The following is a 25,407-nucleotide window of genomic DNA, read 5'->3' as shown; positions in this document are numbered from 1 at the left end:
AAGACCTTGAGACTCCATATAAATGTGCCTGAGGATGAGAGACACAGGCCAAATCACCACCAGCTGATGCTGAAGCAACCACTGGCCATGTGCATTAGGCCACCCTGGACCACTCAAGCACACGGCATGTGTGACAACAGGACAAATTCACTGTTTCAGCCTGGTCCACAACATGATGTGAAATAATTACAGTTTCTTTAAGCCTCTAGATATTAGGGCAGATGATTATGTAGCCTCAAACTTCTCCTGAAACTTCTCAGAAATGAAAGAACACAGTTGAGTTCAACAAGAATTCACTCAACACTTCCTATTTGTAAAGAACTAGCATATGAGACTAGAATTTATGAGAAATACAAGGATGAGTGAAATGTGTTTCCTCCAGTAGTTTATAATCTAACAGAAAGGATGATAAGCATACAGATAATTCCAATGCAACATAAAGGAGCAACCATCATTTCCTCCCACTTCCAAATCTGCCTGACATTCACATGGCATTTATTAATTCACGCCTCCAAACAACTTCCCCTATAACACACAGCCATCTGGGGTCTTTATAAAATCCAATCATTCTATTCAGTGTCCAGACCTAAGCAGTGAAGAAAACAAATAGAAACTATGTCCTTATGGCCTCTATATCCTAATGAATAAAAAATTTAAAAAATTCTATGTTTAGGGACTACACTATACTAGAGACAGATATATTAATTGATTTAGCATACTTTTAAAAGTAAATTTAATTAATAAAATACTAGAACTGAAAAAGTAAGACATTATTTTATATAATCGATCCCTCAAATATCAAGTAGTCTAAGGGGTAAACTATATTGTTTTATTAGCAGATACATTTTCAAAGATAAAGAGAAGAGCTAAGAAAATGACTAGATTATGGGAGCTTCACCAAAAAATGCCCAATCATGTGAAAGCCTTCTAGCTTTAGGATGTGATCTCCATAATGGCAGAGATTTCTCGTTCTATATCCCTGGTGTCTAGAGATATGTCTAATACATAAAATGTTCTCAATCTCTCAATAAGCATGTGTTTAATGACTGATGGAAGGAGAGAGGGAGAGAGGGATGGAAGGATGAGTGGGTGAGTGAATGAGTAGGTGAATGGGTGGGTGGGTAGATGGATAAATGAAAGAGATAAAATGAGCCAAGCTGGGCAAACCACTACGGGGTGAATATTTTCAAACTCGCAGTAATACTAGGAATTTCTTTTTCTTATTTTTTATTGTATTTTTCCATTACCATTTAGTTCCCTTATACCCCTTCCCCTCCACAAACACCTCATTTGTTGTCCATGTCCATGAGTCATTTCTCCTTTTTGCTCAATCCCTCCACCCACTCACCTCCCCATTAGCTGTCATCCTGCTCTCTACCTATAAGTCTGTCTCTATTCTGCTTGTTAGTTCAGTTTATTAGATTCCACATATGAGTGAAATCATATGGTACTTGTCTTTCTCTAACTGGCTTATTTCACTTAACATAATGTTCTCCAGGTCTATCCAAAGGGTAAATTTTTCTCCCTTTTCATAACCAAGTAGCATCACATTGTGTAAATGTCCCATAGTTGTTTCATCCACCCATCTACTGAAGGATAGTTGGGCTGCTTCCATAACTTGGCGACAGTGATTTGGAAGACAAGGTAGAAAAAAATACCCAAGCAGAGAAGCAAAAAGAAAAAAAAAATTTAAATGAGGAGAGCTTAAGAAACATTTTGGACAACATGAAACATAACAATATCTGCATCATGGGAATACCAGGAGGAAAGAGTGAGCATGAGATTTAGAACCTGTTTGAAAAAATGACCAAAAACTTCCCTAATCTGGTAAACGAATTACTAGGAATTTCTTTATCAACATAGGCAGCAATCCTAGTTTATCAGAACATTAGCATGCCAAAAAGATGCTCACCACCTTTTATCTTTTCTTTGCCAAAAACTTCCAAAAGTTTAAAAATAAAGTTTCTTCAAGTTATAAGAATGAAGCTCAGGAGGCAGATACTAAGATCCTAAAAATATCACCTGTGCGTGGACTGCAGCTGCTGAGTTGGACTGCCTCAATTTTACAATGAAAAAACAAAGTGGAAAGAACACTGGCTTCTAAAATTCCCATTGCAGGCAATCCCCACTTGGATGAACACCTGGAAAGTCAATGTGTGATCTTCATGCAGCCAGATGAGCTCTAAAGACCACACTTTGTATGTTTAAGATGGCTACATCTAAACAATAAACAGTATGTGTGACTGTTCTGTGGTCAGAATTTTGAACCAGCAAATGTCCAAACAGTTGCTGATAAGGATAGAAGTAACCCATGGTGGAAATTCAAAATCTGGGCAAAACTGATGTCCATAAATAAAATCCTAACCTAGAACCACCCCCAGGTTCAATTTTTGTACAAACAATCTTTGTACCAAAAATCAAGATTAACTGATTCTAAAAGAGGCATAGTCCACAAAAAAATGTTGTCTCTCCAATGATTTGTATGTAGGTTATCTAGAAATCAGTGGAGTCAGTGCCCTGGGAAGCAGGAATCCAGAGGACCACACGCATGGCCTAAAACAAGCCTGCTAAGCAATAGCCCCAGTTCCCAGTGCTGCTTCCAAATCAATTGTACTTCCCAATACACATCTTATATGCGAAGTGGAAAACTGCAGACAGTAAGAACAAAATATTTTATAAGTTCCCATAACAGTCCAGAGACAAAAGTTCAGCTGACTGATTCTATCATAAAAAGGGAATTAAGTTGGTTTATAATGCCTCTCCGTGAAATTTAAACTCAGAAAATCTTAAGCCAATAAAGAATTCCATGTTCATTTCACTATTATTTCTTATTAGTCAAAACATTCTGAAAGAGTAAAAAAAGTTTCTTCCATCAATAATAGCCTGTGTTTTCTATTCCCAGAAATGGAATATCAAGACATAAGCACAATTTAAACTTAAATCATTTGCATTAGCATCTCATCATCATATAGATTCAAATATGTTCCATCCTCCAAGTCCAATTCAACAAACATTGTTTACAGAGTATAAGAAAAAAAATCCATATAATTAGTGACTGAAAAAAATAACTTTAATTCAACTTGTACAAACAGCTCACTGATTCTAAAGGACAAGTCTCTCCAGTTACAGATTCTGTACATGAGCAGCCTGCTCCCTTCTCTCCTATCCCTGCGCCAACCCACAGCTGAGGGCAATGATAACATAAAAGCAAGTCAGGCACTGGAGTAACCAAGTGATATGTTTTCCATAAGAAAGAAACCCTATATATTAGAAAATGAGAAGATAACCAATGCTGGAGGGATGCAAGCACAGAGCACTGTCAGGGCTGTGGGCACCACTTTGCAGCGGCTCTGGACTGACACCGCACAGAATCAGCTCTCCCTTCTGTCGTACCATCTGTCAGTCACTTGAGAGTTTGCTGCAATCCAAACTCTGATTTATTATGAAGCACAGGGCTTAAGGAATTATCTGGAAGTTAGATAACATTACCTTCAAGCTTCTTAAAAATCATTTATAAAACCCTTGAACAGAGAAACCAAAATGTGTACAGTGCAACAAACAAACAGGTGCATAAAGGATGGGGTAGGGGGAGAGAGAGTGTGGCCAAAGAATTTGGAGATTCCTCATTACAAAAAAACTCACTCACAATAAAACATTTATAAAAAGCCAGGCCAAAAGGTACATGAGAAGGGCATTTAGTAGTCACTTTATAAGCCACTTTGATCACAAAGCAGTCAGTGCAACACTGAAGCTATGCAAATGGGGAACCAGTATCAAGGTCTTTTGAATGCATTGATCCCAGGGCCCAGAAAAGTTGGATTTATCACAACATTAAGTGCCAAGTCCGAGAAAGATTGCAGTTTAATGCAAATTCAGCTAGGATGAAAACACTATGGGGCAGCATTCTAAGAGGTGATAAAACAATAAACCAAAAAGAGAAGAGATGTTAACACAGACATGGAGGAGCTGGGAGCACATACCAAGAAACCAGGATGTGGACTTTGATAAAGCACAAGTCTAACAAGGAAACAGAAGCTACTCCAGTGTTTAAGTCCCAGAAGCTTTAATACAGGGAATTGGTCACTCAGTTGAAGGAAGACAGGGTAAGCAATCTGGATGGTGAGGCTGCCCACAAAGTGACAATGGTAGAAAACCGGCATTCACCCCTAGGCAGGAGGGATAAAGGGACTAGGAAGTGTTCTGGAGATGAGCGCTGTGTCACCAGTCAGAACTGCTCAAACAACGGGCCATGTGGATGCAGTAGGAGACCAGTGGGGCAGGGTCTGGTTTCTCCCCCAGTCTCCCACACTGAGACTCACAGGAGCCCAGCAAAGGGCAGCCCACAGGACCAGTTCCCGACTATTTAGGGCAGAGCAGGAGGAGGGGAAGAAGGTATCTGAGCCCAAGACTGCTCCACCTTTCCTCAGCTCTTCTAATCCAGCACTCAAATTTTAAGATGCATTAACATCACCTGGGAATCTTAGTACAATGCAGATCTGACTAGGAAGTCTGCAGTGGAGCCTGAGAGCTTGCATTTCTAACCAGCTCCCAGATGATGCTCATGCTTCTGGTCCAGGAAGCACTCTTTAAACAGCAAAGGTCTAACTGGCCTAAATGAATGAATGAACTACACACAAAAGGATCTAGCCACATTCTTTCCAAGAATAAAAATACACAAGCATATGTAAGCCTTTCAAATAGGAACAAGAAAACAAGATGGAAGGTATAGGTAGGAGCATTACTAGAGCCAGACTACTGCCTGCACAACACTCCGTGCTACTTTCCCACCTGGCTCATCAGATTCATATGGTTCAAGGTTGTTATGGGCTGAAATGTGTCCCCCTAAAATTCATACATTGAAGCCCTACCCAGTATATCAGAATGTGGCCATATTTGAAGAGAGGACCTTTTAAGAGGTAATTAAGTTAAAATGAAGCCCTTAGGGTAAGCCCTAATCCAATTTGACTGCTGTCCTTATAAGATGAAAACACTAGGACACAGAGAAGCAGGCCAGTGTACAGCAGGCACACAGAGAAAAGGCCATGTGAAGACACACAGACAGAGAAGTGGCCATCCGCAAGCCAAGAAGAAAAGCCTCAGGAGAAAACAACCCTAAAGACACCTTGATCTTGATTTCTAGCCTCCAGAGCTGTGAACAAATAAAGTTCTACAGTTTAAACCACCCTGTCTGTGGTATTCCATTATGCTAGCCCTACAATTGAATACAGGTTTTTGTTTTTGTTTCTTGACACTACTTTAATCCAGCAAGGATTGCTGGATTAGTGTCTCACTACATGCCTGCTAGGTGAGAAGCAGATTTCTAGGAGTAGGTGTACAAAATGACAGAACCAGTCCTTGCCCAGATCCTGCTCCTGTTTAGGGGAAAACACCAAGACCACCAAACTCAGATGATGATAAACACTATGATAGAAGTAAAACCAAATGCTGTAAAAGCCAGAGGAAAATGAAATCATTCTTCCTGGGAAGTGGGAGAGACAAGTGATAAGAGAGAGCTTTGATGTGGATTCTGACAGGCACAGAAAGAGGAAGTATCTCAAATGATACAAAAACACAGGCAAAAGCCCAAAGATACCAAAAAACCTAATGCCCAGGTTCATGCAGAGACCAGTGAGACATCTCGTAAAGCAGAGAGGGGATGTAGAGGTACCAGGGTAGAGAGAACTGTGTGATAGAACAGGTGAAACTGAGGAGGACATTAGTGCCTTTGAAAGGTCAGGCAAGAAAGTTTGGACTGCAATTTTTAGAAAGTGAAGATTAATGAAAAAAAAAAAAAGGAAGGTAGACTAAGAGGCAAGAGAGTACACTGTAGAAAATAATAAAACTCACTTTATAACTGCCTAAGAACTGCCTCTTGAAAATAAACACTTCCCACTGTCATTAGCTACTTCCAGAATAGCTCCAAGCACTTTATTATCTCATACCCTATTAACTTGGATGGAAGGAAGAGGTTGCCATCTGCCCTGATTTCCAAGCTGGGAACTATAGTGTGTGACAGTTGTGGGTTAGCAGCATGACCCAGGGAGTCAAAAAGGCAACTGAAGCCTAAGATCCAAGTTCCGCAGAACAAAGCCAGAAGCTCCATCCTTTTCACCGTGGTGCCACCAGCTTGGCCGAGGGCAGACAGTGTCTTTTGTCAAGAGCATGGGTCTACTCAGTAGCCTTTCACACTCCCTCCACCCTCATCCAACATGACCTTGGATTTCAGTCATGCAGAGCAAGCAAAGCCACAGCTTAGATTAACATGAAGAGAACGAAATTATTCCTTGGCTTTTGAGAACCCCAAGAGCTCAGGATCTGGTGATTTCCTGGGAAACTGAGGAACTTTCAAGAGAAATTCTAACTTTAATTTATCTCTGCCTTACACATCAACTTGAGACTCCAACCCCTGCATGAGATGGTCTCTCGTATATTCCTGAAGCAACTGCTCATGATGTATGCTGACAAACTAATGAAGTCTCGTAACTGAAACAGAAAATAAAGCACACATCACAGACAACTTAAAAATAACAAAGAAGATCGTTCCGATGACTGAGAAGACAGATTATACTTTTTCTTTAGTCCTCCCTTAACTTATGAGTCTCTGCTGAAACAACTTGCTAATAAAGTTGGGCAATAATACAAAATAATATTAAATGTAAATTATAATTATAATTTACAAATTGAAATTTATCTTTCAATTAAAGATAAAATTTTAAAAATGAAAATGTTAAACTATTAAAAAAACTAATAAAGTTGGGCAAGAAAAAGTAATAGTCAGGTTCTTATTGTGCCAAAAAAAAACCACCAAACTGGTCCTGTACCACCCTTCAATCCTCTCAATATTTTACTCTCTTCCCATCTTCTTCCCTAAGGTCTCTCCTTGGATGTTTAGAATTTGGAGCTTGGAAGAAATAAAAATTAACAAACTGGCGGAGTAAACAGCCTGGTCCTGATAAGAAGCTAATCCTGGAAACATACTGCTTCATTGGACCTGTCTCTACAAAATGGGCCAATTAAGCAGAAGAGCAAGTTCCCATAATTGAAAAGATTCACATGTTAACATGAGCATGTACAGAGTAAACCACTGAGCTCAAAGTAGGCTTATACATTTACACCCTTGCCACAGCCTTATTATGGGCAAAATATACTCCTTTCCCTCTTGACTTTCAGTTCAGCCAAGTGATTTGCTATGGGATGCTAGCAGACATGATAGAAGCAAAAGCTTGAAATGTGCTTGCATGAGGCCTGTCCACTTGTACCATGGCCCAGACCATGAGAAGAGCATGCTCCAGACAACTAGCTGGTTAGAGGATGACAGTCCTGTGCAGCCAAACTGGAGCCCACCCACAGCCTGGATCCCAACCTAGCCAAATCTACTTGACCAGCTGCCCCCAGCCAATCTGCACAAGCATAAAAAAATAAATGTTTTAAACCACTGGGTTGGAGTCAGTTCTATGCAGCAGTATTGGAACAATAGCTGACTAAAGGGTCAGATGGCAGAAATAATGGAAAAGGATTACACAAACCACACTAATACAAACTCATCCAGTAACAGTCTCTTTCCCCATCAACTTCCAAAGAATGTTTTCAAAAGCATTTGAGTAGCCCTCTTAGTCACCTCAGCCCTCAGGCACTGCCTTCCAGTGAGAGATGGAGAAAGCCTTTATCAAACATGAGCAGAAAACAGCTACAGATTGAAAGCACTAACACCAGCAGAGAAATCTAAAATGGGCTTGCAAGGTCAAAAGAAAGGAATAACTTGAAATATCAATAGCCTTTCTCATAACCTTTGTCACCTAGCACATATCACATTTCTATGTTTCTCATCTGAAAATATAACAAAATAAAAATAATAAGGTTTATGAAAAATAGAATTGGAATAGAAGAATTCTAGCTTCAGGGCCCAGAATTACTGTATGAAAAAAGAAGTAGAGGGGTTCACCACAGTGGTGCTCAGTGTGCACGTCTCTGCAAAAATGTTACAGCACCCCTGCTGCAGTGACAAGGAGAGGCATGGAGCAGAGGAGGCAAGGCTGAAGTCCCTCAGCTCACTGCTGCGGTGCCTCCTGTGCTAACTGGTGCTATGTACACTAATGACTTTTCAAATAGCTATTTGAGTTCTCTTTTCTTTAAAAGGAGCAGACTTAAGCCCTCTCTCTTTGACAAATTTACTCAGGAAAGTGTACATTGTGCCATGAAAGGTCAAATACCTTGGCTTCAAAAGCCTGGGGCTGCAGCACCACTTGGTACAGCTGATACAACTTAAAAAAATGAAAAAGTCACTCTGGTGGGATTTATTCCACACTCGACTATCCTAAAATGCAAGTTGGGTCCTTGTTCAGTTTCCTGCACAAAAATCTCTCAACAAAGGAAATGCTGAGGACATACCACAAAATAATATATTATTATCATAATCGGGAGGAGAGAAAAGAAAGTCTAGGGCCCACACAATCTACAGCATAACCACTGACTTCATGAGCAGTCTTTTTAACCCTCAGAGCAGACTGAGCTACCAAAATGGTAAAAGCAGCATAATTGGTTGTAACAAAATAGACAGGGAGATGTTAAGAATAGTATAGGAAAGGGAGAAGCCACAGAACTTACATGCACAACCGATGGACATGAACTAAGCAGGGGGACATTGCTGGAGGGGAGGGGAGCAAAGGGAAAAAAATTGGAACAACTATAACAGCATGATCAATAAAATATACTTTTAAAAAATAGAACTTTACATAACATGATGCTGACTACACTCTCCAAGAGAGTTGCAGAAGCAGAACAGAAGAGCTAAGCCAGGCCTTCAATAGTTTAACTCCATAAATGGTAACTGGGTGCCCCATTTTCATGTGAAGGGGATCCAGGTTAGGGTTTCTGCTCAAGTTAGAGATGCAGCTAAACCTCATCTACCAGGCTTGTCAATATTAGAGGGGGATTTTAATCCTTTTACCTCGACAAACCTCACAGACAAGCCTAGGATTCAACAGCCTGTGGGTCACAGTCCTCATGCATCAAGTCAGACAGACTCTATCAAAGTAGAAAACTAAATTCTGAATCTCAAACCTGGTGCTGCTGTCCCTCAACAGATGACACAAATTTCTGATCAACTCAGCAATAAGTGGGAACACAAAGAAACATGTATCTTGAAGCACAGAGTAGGATAAGATGTGTCCTTTCACAACAAGCCTGCCCAAAATGCAGACCATCAGTGCCTAGCCCTTGACATAGAGAAAAAATCCCAATAAGAAATTACTAGTTTAGAAATATCTAGAACCTAGTCATGCTATGCACACATAGTCTACAATATTGCCATGGGAAGTTTTTTTTTTTCATTTAACATATCACTTTATACTGAGTTTAACAAAAGCAGAAAGACAAAGTAGATTCCCTTGAATATTAAATGGAATTTAATATGTGCTGAGTCAAAAATGGAAAAACTCCCAAGTGATAGCAAACCCCTAGGTATCAACACCACCTCTGCATGTTAAAACACACACAGCTTTAATATCTAAGAGCTCCCCTTTCCCATTTCTTAAAAATCAAACCAGAACCCGAGTACCCCAAGAGTCCTAATCAATTCCATGATCTCACCTTAAAGCAAGGCACACAATAGCCATATTTGAAGGAAAAAGAAAAATGTTTACCTATTTAAACCAGTAAAATAAAATTAAGACAAACTTTTTGTAATCCTTACTTTCAAAATATTTTGGGTTTCATTCCATTTATTTGTCCATTCTTTGGTCAATTCTTGAACCTAAAAGGAAAAGACACATTTGTGATTGCTCAATAAAAAAATTATTGTTATTTTCTTCTAGGGAGTTTCTAAATCTTACAGCTTTATGAAATGATATACTATAATTTTTTAAATAGCAATCTATGTCTGAAAGAACCATCACCAAGATAAATCAAACAGCTGATCTCATCCTACCCCCTGTATCACGGCAAAGACAAGAACAAAAAAAAAATGTGTCAAGTTGCCTAGATTTTTGCATCTTTTTCATGGTGTACTTAAATAAAAGCTGGTCCTCTGGATACTAACCAAAACTACAAGTTCAAGAATAACAATGTCCTGTTAAGTGCATTAATTTTTCCTGATTATACTCTAGCTCCTAAAAAATAATGGTTTATTTTTCTTTCTCATTACATGTGTAATTAAATCACCTGGAATGCTGCAATTTTCTTTTAGGAGATAATCTGCTTTTGTAGCTAATTAATAGGGTTTATAAATCTCATTCTATCTTTAAAAGGTGGGGGGACTCTTGAATTGACTCCCTTAGTAAAAGCAAAATCTTTTGATACAAACTGGCTTCTTTCCAGTCCGCTGAACTTAGGGGAGAAAATGTCCCCAGCTGTTGAACATAGTACAACTGGAAGTTATATCTCAAAGTTAATAAAAATATTCTGCTACTTCCATAAAACTTTTAAAATAATCCTAGTGAGTAATTCATTAAAAAGCAAAAAGTGATTCCTTAGAAGAAGTAGAAAAAAATGAATGAACACTGTGTCTACGAAAAATAGTATACCTATGGCTAAAAGAGAGACTTTCGAGAGGCAGAGTGGGGGAGCACATGCTCCCCAAGCCTTTTCCCCTCTTTACAGTAGCTCTCCCACCACCTCCCCACCCCCAGGAGCAGACACTGCCCCGTGGACACTGATTGGTCTTCCCTCTGATAAGCTATCTTATTGAATCAGGACAAAAAAATACCTGGAATACATGTGTTTGTACTCTCACTGCTAAGAGGAAGATACTTTCCCCACACTTAGTATTAAGTATAGTAAGGGGAAAGGGCACACCTACCTGCAACCTTCCTGAAAGTGTTTGTAACTGACAAGAAATGGAGGAACTGGACTGACCATTTATCCCAGAGGAAAACCAAAACATCTCTCTCACTAAAACTGAATTGGTCATTTCCTTTTACTCCTCCGTTTTCCTCTAATAGGGCTGTACAACTTCTAAATTAAAACAATGCCTCTTCTTTTTTACAAGTAATGTCAAAAATCTCTCATCTTCTCGATTAAAACACACACACACACACACACACACACACCACCACCACCATGGCTGAGCCTCTCTAACTTTGTTTTTGCTTGTTTTTAATAGTTTGGTAAGACTAGCCTGATCGACCTGGAACCAGTCATACACTCCAATCTTCCAGCTCTTAAGTGAGGCCAACCCCGTGGATTGTAAAAACAGCAGTACATGCCACATGGCTCTCCAGGCTTTTATTTTGGAAAAGCTTTCAAAGGGGAAATATTCTTATGCCTTCTCTTCCTACAAAAGGGGAGGAACTGGTGTGTTGAATTTACTAATATATAGTAATCAGTTAACAGATTCTCACCAGCAATTTATGTGAGAAACACAAAGTATTCAACAATAAATGTTTCTGTGTTCACTAACATACACATTCTCCCTGAAGAAACATAAGCTAATCAGTCCTTTTCCAATTCAATCAAATAAGTCTAGCTTTAACCATATTGTAATTATGCCTTGGGTTTATTTTACTATTGAATTTAAAGTAAATAACCTTAATTTATAAAATCAATAAAAATGCGAACATTTGATATCTCCACTAACAATGTGATCAGATACTAAAGATTTATAGCCAACAAATGGCAAATGATTTTCAAAGGTCAGCAAAAATATAGGTGAAAATTCATAAAATGTTATGAACAAGACAGGCAGTCATTTCTGTCACAGCATGTACCATGAATTCAAATTAAAATGCTTATTGACTTCTATTAACTTGCTAGGTATTCCTGAAAACTATTATTAAGAAATAATTTAAGACTATATCTAGACATCTCAAAGCACTCAAAATTAGAATCTGAAGTACTAAATATAAATTTCATGAGAAAAATAGGAATTAAGAAACTAATGATTTTACTAATGCAATTAGCACCAAATTATCCAACATAATTATCCAGGGAAGTGTCAACAAGTTCCTAACAACAACTCAATTTATATTCGCAATATCGTGTATGCTCAAAAGGGCTTCACCAATAAAATCCAGTTTTTTTCCCAGTCTGTTTTAACCATTCAGCACAGTGAACAACATCATACCCCAAAAATATTCTCAATGCCCACTGCTCTTTTCAAACAGGGTTACTTAAAAAGAAAAAATACTGTAAAGCCAGGTCAGCCATGAAGCTGGTTTTCAAAAAGCACCAGCACACAAACACTGGCTTCAGCCCACAACATCTCCAGGGACAGACTCACTGCCACTCCTCTCCTGGCCTCAAATCTCATCTACCTGAAGAGAAACCAGGCATCTACCAAGTGTATTCCACAATTCCCCAAGTGCTGCACTCCCTCCAGAGAGCAAAATAAAAGAATGACAAAAAAACTAAATGTTGAGCATGCTTAGCTATGGTTAAGCTCTGGGGACCACTCCAGTTTCAGGAATGTGCAACACCGCTGCTTTCAACCCGGGACTCCTGTCTACTCTGAAGCCAGAGAGGCCTGTTTCGTCAGTGAGGGCTGCCTGTGGATTTCAACTGCACTCAATCGTCATGTGCCAGACAGGCCCCATTTATTCAATCATAGATTGTGATGTGATACATAAGTCAATTATTGTGGTTCTTTAAAAATTATCAGAGGTGGGGGGGGAGGGACTGTTAAGTGTAATGAAGAAAGAAAATGAGTTTCAAATGGCAAGAACTAAAAAGCATATATTTAAAATAATAGTCAAAGTTATGATTTTAAAATAACAAGGAATCAAGCTATCACTTACTCTTGCTTCATTCTGCTGAAGTTTTTCCTCCATACTTAAGGCTGTGGGGGAGTCTAAAAGGGCGATCTATAATTTAAATCATAAGAGAGAAGCAATTAGTAAACAGCAATAATCTAGAGGAAGGATTGCTCCATGATACAGTAAATGACCAAAAACTGCCAAGTAAACTATTAAATACAGGTAAAGAGTATTGTTTCATACCCCTAAAAAGTGTCAATCACTCCACTAAGTCTTTACTACATATCTCATAATATTCAAAACCAAATGTAGGTAGGCTGGTAAACCTACATTTGCAATACAACCCAACAAAGTGAGAAAAAGATAAATGTAATACAACTGACATTTGTTTTACCAAAATCTAGCATGATCTACATACCTAGATCCTAAAAGACTAGTCCATTTTTAATATGCACAAACTGCAAAATTCAAAATGTGAAAAGCTTAAGTCTTATTCAACCACATGCTTCTGAAATCCATCCATGCTGACACATGCAAAGAAAACTCATTTATTTGCATTGCTGGGTGACAGTCTACCTGTGGTATGGCTACACAACAATCTATTTATCCATTTCCTTATCCATGTTACAAAGGTATAATGATTGACATAAGAACGATAAACACCAAAATCAGGTTAGAACTGGGAGGGACAAACAGAGACAAGAGAGGGAATGGAGCCAGGCAGGGAGCAGAGGGGCTTTGATTGACAGGCAGGACACTGCTCTTTCTGATTCCATAAGAAAAACAAAAGGGAGTCTTGCTCCCTCCCATCCCACAGGCAACCTCCTTTCTCCAATTTGTTATGTAAACTTGCAATTATTCTCATCATATACGAGCATGTTTTTGTTGTTTTTTTTTAAACAAAAACAACATGAACACTATTCTAAATATTGCCTTTTCACTAAACAACATATCTTGGGAGAAATTCAGTACAAATAAAACTGCTTCATTCTTTTCAAAATTCCAATTCCACTGTAGAGTGGAATTGTATGGATATTCTCTAATTTATATCAGTGCTTTCCTTTCAAGGGAAATGCAGCTTTTTCTAATCTTCTGCTCTACCAGCAATGCTACAATGACTATTCCTATACTAGTTGCCTACAGTATCATGGTTGTGTCAACAGAATAATTTCCTAGGAGGAAATTTGTGAATCATCTATATGTATATTTTTTTAATAGCTAAGTTGCCCTCCCCAGAAGCTAAGCATGTTTTTCATTACTATTTACTTCTCAATTTCTATTCAAACAAATATAATACCCATGAGGTGGTCTTACTAGGCTCAGTTAAACTTCCAGACTAACAAGACTACAGGACCCACACTTGGCATCTGTCTGCTCAGCAAAAAGCAGAGCTACAGCAGGGAAGGACCATGTGTTCTCCGCAGCAGTCCTCACAGCTCTCCAGGAGTATTCCCTCTGGCCCTCTTCAGGGGTAGAGATTCACACAGGCATTTGTGGGGCCCACCTTGACTTAGAGTCCCATGCCCGTGGGAACCAACATCTCATAATAATGTCATAGGCACATCCTTCAGAGTCCCCACAAGGACACACCTATTACAAGATTCACTGCACTCAGGGAAACACAAAACTATGGCTTCACAGCAGCACATTTACAGCTTATACAGAATTCATCCTAATCCAGATGCAATTCACCAATTAGAAGGTATTTTTATCATTAGAAATATTGCTTGGTTATACAACTGACATCTGACTGTTATCCACTTTATAGAGAATAAAACCAGCAAGTTAGCTCATGATCAAATTCATCCTTAGTAGAAGAAAAGAAGCTTTACTAACATATTAATTCAATATTAATATGTTGGAGCTTTACTAACATTAATTCACTGCACCTAGAATGTCATCATGTACACACAGATGTTACTCAATATTTTTCACTGAAGAAATGCAAGTGGTAGGTGTTATAATGACCACATCATTATATGTGATTGCAATTTTCAAAACAATCAGCAACTCCCTTTATGACATGGTTGATTTTAAAGACTCCACTGTTAGAACTTTTCATCTGTAATCAAAGGTGAAACATTCCTAATACATTATCAGCTCAGTGGGCAATAATTGATTAAATACACTCATGTGTATGCAGGCTATCATGACCACAATAATTTTTGGAAAATTACTTTAAAGCACACATAAAGAAAGATATATCTAAGTCCTTTTAAAAGAAAACTTTGGTAAAACTAGAACATTTACAATTAAGTTACTCTTTGCAAGGTGTCTTTTTAGAGAAAAATGTTCAGGATTAATTAATACTCCAAGTTTATGTGTTAGACCAAGAGTAATATTACATCAAAACTTCAGTAATATCAACTGCACTAACAACATGTACAAGCAATCCTGGCTCCAACCCTTGCCAATATAATGCGCAATCAAATGCTTTGATTTTTGCCCACATGAGGTGAAAAGGACATCTCATTGATTTTTATGAACAATGAAGTATAATTTGCATACAGTAAAGCATACAGCTTGATAACTATGTATCAATGTATCCATATAAATATACATATTCATTTTACTAGTCTTAAAATTTGCATTTACTATCATTCAAATAACATTAAGCATACTTTCCTGTGTTTAGAGGCCATGTGAAATGTTTTTCTATGAATTGTACTCACATTCTCGGCTCACTTTTCTGTCAGGTCGTAATATTTTTCTTATTTTTAATAGCATTTCTCAAAATAAGAAACGTAGCCTTTTGTTACATGAGTTGGCAATCTTTTCCCTGGTTTGTATTGATTTTCATTATGTAATCATTATGTTTTCACTTATTTTTGTCTACATGAGCTCTCATAAAATGAGAAAGAGGAATTCAAGTTCCCTGTGAAAAATGTGTATACAGTTCATCTCCTGCTACTTCCTGAAGTTTTTTTAGTTTGTTTTCATTATTTTTAATTTCATTTTTCAATTATAGTTTTGTATTCGATATTGTTTTGTATTAGTTTTAGGTATACAGCATAACAGTTAGACAATCATATAATTTACAAAGTGATCCCCCCTGATACTTCTAGGGCTCACTTGGCACCGTACAGTTATTGCAATATTACTGACTATATTCCCTAGGCTATACTTCACATCCCTGTGACTGTTCTGTAACTACCAATTTGTAGCTCTTAACTGTTTCACCTTTTTCATCCATCCTTCCTAAACCCCTCTTCTCTGGTAACCATCAGTTTGTTCTCTATACCTATAAGTCTGTTTCTGTTTCGATTGTTTATCTTGCTCTTTACATTCCACGTAAAAGTGAAATCATATGGTATTTTTTTCTCTGACTTATTTCACTTACAGTAATACCCTATAGGTCCATCCATACTGTCACAAATGGTAAACATTCATTCTTTTTTATGGCCATGCAATATTCCATTGTATACATGGAGCACAACTTTTTTATCCCACTCATCTATTGCGTTGCTTCCATAGATGGGCCACTGTGAATAACTCTGTAACAAACATAGGGGTGCATGTATTCTTTGGAATTAGTGTTTCTGGTTTCCTTGTATATATACCCAGAAGTGGAACTGCTGGCTCATAAGGCAATGCCATTTTAATTCTTTGAAGAACCTCCATTCTATTTTCCATAGTAGCTAAACCAATCTGCATTCCCACCAACACTTATTGTTGCCAACACTTGTTTGTTGATTTATTGATGATAACCATTCTGACAGGTGTGAGGTGGTATCTCATTGAGGTTTTAATCTGAATTTCTCAGATAATTAGTGACTTTGAGCATTTTTATATGTCTCCTGGCCATTTACACGTCTTCTTTGGAGAAACATATATTTCCTGCAGCTCTGTTGTTCTCTTTTCTTTATGAAAGCTGACATCATATTTGATTTTTATTAGGAATTGCATTCTTTGTTGTGATAAAGTGCTTATTTTAGGCTCAAATAATGCTGTTTTTGCACTGCTTTCTTTCCCTTTGAATTGGCAGGCAGACTTTTGCCTATCCTTACAAACATCATATAACTGAGCTTTCTTGTGTGACCCTCTTTAAGAGTTGTCTAGTTGTCTACCTTAAAAGTTTACACATAGTGATATTTCTATTATCTATCTATCATTTAAAGTTTATCTATGACTCAAGCTACAAAAATGAGGAATTCATGCTGCTTCCATGCTCTCTCATTGTGTTCTTCACTTCCTGACTATTGTTGCTCATTTCCTTTTGATATTGTTTAATTTTCTTATTACCTCCAGATATATTCAATAGAAAAGAGTAAAGAGACATTTTCTCTCTGCCAAATTCAAAGCAGAAGTCTGAAAAAATGCTTTAAATATACTAAAAGAGAACACCTGAAAAGACTAGATATCCAGCCCTGTCAGGTGTGACTCAGGTGATTAACACATCATCCTGCAGACAGAAAGGTTTCTGGTTCAATTCTCAGTCAGGGCATGTACCCAGGTTGCAGGTTCAATCCCTGGCTAGGGCACATGCAAGAGGCAACCAACTGATGTCCATTTGTCTATCTCTCTCTTTCTAGAAGCAATGAAAGAATATCCTCAGGTGAGGATTAAAAAAAAAAGACATGATATCCCAATGCTCAATTTCATTAATCATCTGAGAAGTACAAACTAAATCATTCAGTGATATCACTATTTCACTATTCATCCATCAGAATAGTTACAGTGAAAAGTGGACAATGTCAAGTGTTGACAAAGACCTACAGGGACTACAACTGGCCCTTTCATATATTGATGGTGGAGGATAAATTGGTATAACCACTTTTAAAAATTGCTTGGCAATATCTATTGAAACTGGACATATGTATACCTTCTAACCCACCAATCCCACTCTTAGGTATAAACCTAACAGAAATGCATATGCAAGTTCACTAAAACAGAGAAGAAAGTCCACAACAGCACTAATAGCACCAGAAAAGAAACTCCCAAATGCCCATCAAAAAAAGAACAAATGAGTTGGGACACAATATAGAGATGAAAATAAACAGGTTTACAATTAAATGCACCAACACAGATGAATCTCACAAATATAGCATTGAGTGAAACAAGTGAGGTCAAAAGAGTATATACTACATGATTCTATTTACATAAAGAAGAAAAATAGGCAAAATTAAAAACTAACCCATGCCTTTAGAAGTCAGGATAGTGGTTATCCTTAAGGAAAAAGGTGGGTAGTCCCTGGAAAGGAACATTTTGGGGGACTTCTAGGGTTCTGATAATGTTCTGTTTTCAGATGTGAGTGTAGGTGAGATGGGTGAATTCATCTTGTGAAAATTCACTGATTTGTACACTTATGTAATTTTTGTACATATGTAATATTTCAGTAGAGTTCATAAATATATAAACAATTACAAATATCTATATATCTATATCAGTATAGGAGAAGCAAATCCAATACATATCAAACTACTTTGTTTTACTTAAATTGTGCTTTTGAAACTCTATGCCCATGATATTTTGCATTAGCAAATTAATAAGATCATTAAAAGTAGGAGCTGATTTTATTTAGCTGTACCAGAATAACTATAGAAATAGAACTTTGGTTTGAGTAACATTCTCAGTGAATCATGGCAGCATTTGGAATAAAAGATTGTGCAAATACATCAATGTCATCAAAACAATTTAAACAGAAGTTTTTAATGGGCACTTAAGAACACCTTCTTTTATTGAACACCACAAATTTAATTAATTGAGAATAAGCCTGTATTCTCTCACAATTTATAGTTTCATAATGTAATAAATTATTTTAAGTTGGACTCCAATTTTTATTGTAATGTATTAAATTCATCAAAGAATTTTTATCTTCAATGTGTTCTAAAATAGACTTAACTATCTTTTCCATCCTCAACCCAAAAACTACAGCAACAGAAATACTCCTTTAAATACAATAGTAGTCTTTGGTTATGAAAAAAACAAAATAAAAGACCACAAAGTATAAGGTAACTGGCATGCACAATACCTCAGAAGACATTCCTGGATAGAATTTGTAACAGGTTCAGTAAATAAGAGGTTTTTTTGTCCATGTGATAAGGCTCCTTTCAAAAATTTCCTCAGTTTAATTTTAAAAGCTGATCTTTATTTTCCTTCATTCTCTTAACTTAGTAAAACATTAAATAAAGAAGATGGAGAAGAATTTTCCAAATACTTTCCTTCACATATAGCAATTTGGGTGATGCCATAAAATCATGCTTACATATTTACTTCAGATTAATAATGTTTTAAAAAACACTGAAAGATTTCAATAGCAAAGTGTATCAATAAAAATGACTATTGGAGTTCATGTCATAAGTTACATAAGCCTGGTAGCATCACACAGAGCTAAAGTGTTCATTCTGACAACTTCCTTTCACACACAGTAAAGCTCCACATAAAAAAGTAAAATGGAGCCCTGGCCAGGTGGTTTAGTTGGTTGGAGCATCATCCCATACATCAAAAGGCTGTGGGTTCCATACCTGGTCAAGGCACATACCTAAGCTACAGGTTCAGTCCTCGCTTGGGACACATACAGCGATCAATGTCTGTCTGTCTCTTTCTCTCTCTCTCCCCACCACATCTTGTCATTCTCCCTTTCTCCCTCCCTCCTTCCTCTCTTCTCTCTCTAAAATCAACAAGCATGTCCTCAGATGAGGATAAAAATTTTTTTTAAGTAAAGTGGGTGTGGACATATTCTTAAGTGCAATGAGCAATTCCTATGCAACTACTGTCCACCATCTTATGAGAAAGAACTGTCAGTTATATTTCAAGACACAGGACACTCAGTGAGATTTTCCTGTCAATACTTTCCTAGGTTGAACTACTCATGGGATGTCAAGGGCTTCATGGGCCATATATTCCTAGACAGAAAGCAACTCCAGAGAGACAGAGCACTTTGCATTCAAAGAAAACTGATTTTTTAATGATACAATTAAGATATCTATTCATAGGTTAAGAAAATGGAAAGAAATGTATCTTTGTTTGTTTCTAACTCTGATCTAACTCAAACACTTTCAAAAGCTATCTTTGATTTTCTTCTAAGAGTGACCTTTCATTACAAGAGTATCTAAGCCTATAAGAAGCTACCTTGCACTATTCATCAAGAATGTAACTCTGTATGTATGCGAAGCAGATGATAAGGAAGTTTACTGTGAAAAACACAAAGGACCAGGCTCCTTCACTAGAATCCTAACTGAAGTGAAGCTGTTTCAACAATCAACCAAGGTCCCAGGAATATCATCTCAACCAGACCACAAGTATGTCACACATGTCACTCTATTACCATAACCACTACCTCTGTAGTAGGCGATACAAAATAAAAGCTCAACCCCAGCAGGTATGGATCAATGGATGGAGTGCCGGCCTGCAAACAAAATGGTCACTGGTTCGATTCCCAGTCAGGGCACATGCCTGGATTGCCGACCAGATCCCCATTAGGGGGCACATGAGAGGCAACCACACATTGATGTCTCCCTCTCTCCCTCCTTTCCCCTCTTTAAAAATAAATAAATAAAATATTTTTAAAAATACAAATAAAATTAAAAGCCCAGAAAGGTGTTCAAAGTAGTCTTTCCTGCTGTTAAAACACATTTTCAAATCATAACATGCACAAATAAAATTTTAAATATAACTCCAACCATCTAAATTTCCTTCGGCTAATGGAGATTATGCTGCTAATCCTATTGCATGCTAAAATCTCCATCCATAATTGATAACTATTATATAGTTAATCATTTCAAATTTAGTGGATAAAATCTTACACATGGAGCACATAATAAATGTACAGGCCAATAAGAGGGTGATGTAGAAGAGACCAGCCAACTCATTCAAGCTTTACTTAGCACTTATTGACTCAAATCAATACAATAAGTGAGATAATTGTCTCATTAAGGTCTAGAAATAGATGCCATTACTACTCAAAGAAAGTATCCATAAACCTCAGAAAAACCCAACCTGATTCCCTTGAGCAAGCAGCGTTTTCAGTCTGGCTATTTCAGCTCGAAGCTCACGGATGAGTTTCACGTTGGCATCCTCATTAATGGTAGGCTTGTTGATGATATTTTTGGCTCTATTTGCATAGCGAAGAGTACTTAGGGTTTCTCCATAATTGACATCAGCAGGTGAAATGGCTGTGAAGAATGAATTCAAAAAATAATTTATCCAACACTCCGTGTTTCATTTAACACAAAGTTGGCTTGCAATTTAAAAGTCAGATCAACCCCTGGTCATTGGACAGACTAAATATTCATCGCCACAGTAATGAATGTTAAAAATTATCTAAGAGTTATAGTAAAGGTGCTCATTTACTATACTAAATTAAATGCCATTTTGCCCATCTTAAGTGTAGATGCAGCCATATAAACAACTCTAAAATAAGATATGAGATACTCACTGTAGTTTAGAGAGCCATCCCTGTTAAAATACAGGAGGAAAAGGAATTCAAGACTACAGTAGTCCCCCTCATCCATGGGGGGGGGGGGGGGCGGGGGGATGTTCAAGCCCCACAGCAGATGCCTGAAAGCAGTGAGAGTTTCAAACCCCAATCAATTCCTTCAACTCTGTTGGAGACATGGCAGCAGCTTCATCATAGGCAGACACAGACTCCTCAGTCATTGTTATAGATTTTAGTTCAGACCTGTTTCTAAACCTGTGTAACCATCCCTTACTTGAAGTAAATAGCTGGTATCACTCGTTTCAGGGGACAGTTTGCTGAAGTCTGTATATAGGCTCAGTGCTTTCTGGTGTGACACGTTCCCATCCATTGAAACCCATTTTCTGTTCATGTCTTCCAGCCACAACTGTAATTCTTTTTCCATCTTAACTATGTACTTATCACACACATGGGCCGTAACTTTTGTAATTTGAGTGCAAAAGCAAAAGTAGCATGGATTTCTTTTTTCCTTCTTCACAATTTCATGAACACAAGGAATATCCATTCTTATGAGATTAGATATTAGCAACCTCAGCGTACAATTTATTTTTCTTGTTGAGAACTTTCACCTTTTCACTTAAAAGAAGTACTTTATGAAGTATACCTGATATGCCCAAATTACCAGCCTCAGTACACTTGCATTTTGGGCCATCATTAAGTAAAATAAGGGTTACTTGTACACAAGCACTGTGACATCAGGACAGTTGATCTGGTAAACCAGATGGCTACTAAGTGACTAGCAGGCAGGAAGCATGTGCAGTGCGGAGCTGCTAGACAAAGGCATGATCTACATTTTGGGTGAGACTGAGTAGGATGGTGTTAGATTTCATCCCACTACTCAGAACAGTGTGCAATTTAAAACTTAAGAATTATTTATTTCTGGAGTTTTTCACTTAATATATTCAGACCAAAGTTGACCACAAGTAACTGAAAACGCAGAGAGCAAAACTATGGACTACGAGGGACTACTATATTTATACTTCTCAATATTAAATAGAAATTAAAATTTTTTAAAAGTTCTGGAAAAATTCAGAGCATGAAAATTTTGAGAAGAGTCAGTGTACCAGTTAATTGTTTTCCTCATAAAGCTGTGGTTCATTACGTCTCCACCATCACCACAAACTTTAGGACTTACTTAAGTGGCTCCCCAATTGCACATGTAGTACACAGCCCAGGATAGACCCCTCACCGAGTTAATATGGGGTATGGAGACAGGGGAAGGGGAAAGGAGAGTGGGGGAAGAAAAGTGGGGTTAGGAGGGAAACAGTTTTTGATTTCTCCTCAAATACTTATCTTCTCTTTGTACATTTTTCTCTATTCTCCTTCTTTCAGTTAATTAGTGAAGACATAGAAGTATATTACTGTTACTATTTGTTATATTTATTGGGTCTTTTCCCTCTCAATTCTTAATATTAAATTCCACATTCATTGCTTTATAATAAAATAAAGAGTTGGGTTATTTTTACTTTATGTTCCTACAATGATTTTTATCCTATGAATCAGTGGAGTTAAAAGTGTCTACCTCACACTTTAAGCAGAATTATACATTCTGCATGAATCCCAGCTTGTATAACCATGAACATGGCAAGTTTATAGACCTAGTTAAGAGGAAAAAAGGGTAATACGATACTGTGGACTAGAATAGTCAGTGGTTTTCTTCATGATAAAAAAAATGTTATTTTTTTAACATAAAAAAGATCCTATTTCCTGCCCTGACTGGTGTGGCTCAGTAGACTGAGCACCGGCCTGCAAACCAGTTCGATTTCCAGTCAGGGTACATGCCTGGGTTGCAGGCCAGGAACCCTGTTGGGGGTGTTTGAGAGACAACCAATCAATATATCTCTCGAACACTGATGTTTCTTTCCCTCTGTTTCTCCCTTTCTTCCCCTCTCTTTAAAAGCAAATAAATAAAACCTTTTTTAAAAAGATGCTATTTCCTAATAAGACTCTTTAAACTTAAATGTTTGCAATTAATTCACATGAAACACATGTTGAAGAAAAGAACTTAAAATTCTTACTGGCAATCATGATAGTTTTAGAGTTTCCTCCAAGGCTATCTTTCAACAACCAAGTCAAAACAGAATCCCTGTAAGGCACAAAAACTTGCTTCTTCTTTACAAAAGGGTTCACTGCATCCTGAGATAAATCAGCTGCAGAGAAGAAAAAAAGACAATTATTAAAGTTCTTTTCCTCTAATTTGACTTCAGAAAACCTCTAGGATATAACCTCAGTTTATAACACAAACATAATTGCTTTGTGCCATTATAGACCACAAAGGACCACAGGACCAAAGAATAAGAGGAGACAGGAGACAAATATAAACCTACCTAAGGCAGAAATGACATTTCCCAGAGTCACGAGGGATTTGTTAATATTGCCCCCTTCCTTTAGTCTAACCCCGGTGGCACCAGTGGCATCGGCACGCTCACTTCCAGCAAGATCGACTAAGTGGATCTTACTCACGGTTTCACATGGCATTTCAGAATCAAATTTTGCCTATAGCAAAACATAAAAGGAAAATTGAAGAGATATTCACAGCTCTGATATTGTTTATGATATAAATTCTAATTATTTTGCACTCCTCATTATGATCTCTCAGCATGGGATTTTTTTTTTAATTTGGTTGTTTCATTGGCCTTCTCGCTGATTATAAAAATTCCTAAAATTAAATTGAATACATATGTGGTTCTTAAATTTTATGAAAAACTATTTCATTATTCAAATCATTCAGTGTTTCTCAACAAAGGCTCACTGAGTCTGGCTGTAGCAGAATAGAAACCTAGGCACTGAGGGGCATTCAACAAACAAAAATATAAGGAAACAAGTAATTACTTTTGTCTTCATCTAGAATCTTCAGCATTCCAAGCACAATGGCTCCCCCAAAAATGATAAATGTAGACAATTAAGTAAAAGATCATGTGACCATTATTTGATATTAAAACATGTTTCACAAATTATAAAAAAGTAATAATCTTAAATGCTGTATTCCTTGATTCTAAATTCTACCAAAAATTCTTTCTCAAAGATTTTTACCTACATTTTACAGTTTGAACCAAAATACCAAAAAGAAATTACTATATTTTGACAGAAATGTAAGCCCCTTAGAAATTAGGAATGGCTATATCCTACTCACATTAACTAGAAAGGAGAAAAACCAGCAGAGTGAATCAAAAGCAAAGGTCTCACAAAAGGTAAAGATGGGGAGAATTTGTCAATTGACCTTAGAGAATTTTTTCATTTTTTGTTTTTTTGCTCTCTGATCCCCTTATTAAGAAATTGTAACCATAACCTTTTTCTATGTGATGTGTTCAGCGGTTAATATAAGCCAGGACATCCCCAAACTCCTAACATATCATTAAGCCATGAAAGGACCCTACATTTTTGCAATCATCTGTCCTACTAGCCTAGGTATTAAAATATTTACCTTCAATAATTTCCAGACATGCAAAATGTCCTCCACCCCTTGATTAGAATTATTCTTGTATTAGTACTTAAAAATGTTCATTGTCCTTTAATATCATTCCAATAATCATAATCAACACTGTGGAGTGAGCTCCATGGAGTGATAATACACCGCAACCAATCACTTACCTTGGCCTCCAGCTGTTCTGACTTACAATCCCTTTCTCCCACAGAGCTTGCAACAAGGAAAACTTTTGCTTAATTAAGCACAAAGCAAGACTTTTCATGTCCTGAACACGGCAGAAGCCTGCTAAACATTTCTTAAGAGTACACATCAGGGCATTTCAAATCACTGTGATTGTAACCGCAGAGAAACTCAGCACAGAGCACATGTTCAACTGTCATTAACAAGAAAATGACAGTCAGTCACCTTTGCCTGCTGCTGCACCTGGTTCAGCAATGATGGGTCCTCAGCTGGCGCTAATCAGAGAGTAAAGACCTCAGGGACAGAGCCAGCCATTCCCCAAATCTGCCCCTACCTGAGTGAACTTGATGGTGAAGATGGCATGAGACCTACTACTGACGTCGTTCATCCCAGTCGCTGCAGTGGTACGGTTGATGTTTCCTGCATCCATAAGTTCTTCTACATCACTGTAATTCTGTACTAAATGTTTGGACAAGTCTGGAAAAAAAAGAAGGGGTGAGGAAATCTTCCTCATATATAGTAAATGGAATAAGAAATTTACCTCTATGAAATAATACATGACTGGACAAAGACTGTAAATGTTCCTATAGCAGGGTAGTTAATAAGTCACTGGGAGCTGGGCCTCCTGGGGTCAGATCCCAGCTCTGCTGCTTACCGAGACACATAGCCCACCACGCTTCCTCCGTCATCTCATCTAA

The 25,407-nt window shown here is 37.5% G+C and overlaps 1 protein-coding gene across 3 annotated transcripts in view; it reads right to left on the bottom strand.

The window, feature by feature from the left end:
* KIF16B (kinesin family member 16B) overlaps positions 1-25,407 on the bottom strand; it is a 332,414-nt gene that overhangs the window by 243,174 nt on the left and 63,833 nt on the right. For all 3 annotated transcript variants that reach the window (XM_036009548.1, XM_036009549.1, XM_028523744.2), the window contains exons 7-12: positions 25,044-25,186; positions 23,430-23,598; positions 23,121-23,252; positions 20,625-20,800; positions 12,729-12,794; positions 9,692-9,751 (exon numbers count right to left, since the gene is read on the bottom strand). In XM_036009548.1, the coding sequence (XP_035865441.1) occupies positions 9,692-9,751; positions 12,729-12,794; positions 20,625-20,800; positions 23,121-23,252; positions 23,430-23,598; positions 25,044-25,186 (746 nt within the window). The remainder of the gene's footprint in view (positions 1-9,691; positions 9,752-12,728; positions 12,795-20,624; positions 20,801-23,120; positions 23,253-23,429; positions 23,599-25,043; positions 25,187-25,407) is intronic.

This window comes from Phyllostomus discolor, chromosome 9 (assembly GCF_004126475.2).
Source record: "Phyllostomus discolor isolate MPI-MPIP mPhyDis1 chromosome 9, mPhyDis1.pri.v3, whole genome shotgun sequence".
In the NCBI taxonomy this organism is placed as follows: Eukaryota; Metazoa; Chordata; class Mammalia; order Chiroptera; family Phyllostomidae; genus Phyllostomus; species Phyllostomus discolor.
This window is presented reverse-complemented; position numbering and strand designations above follow the sequence as displayed.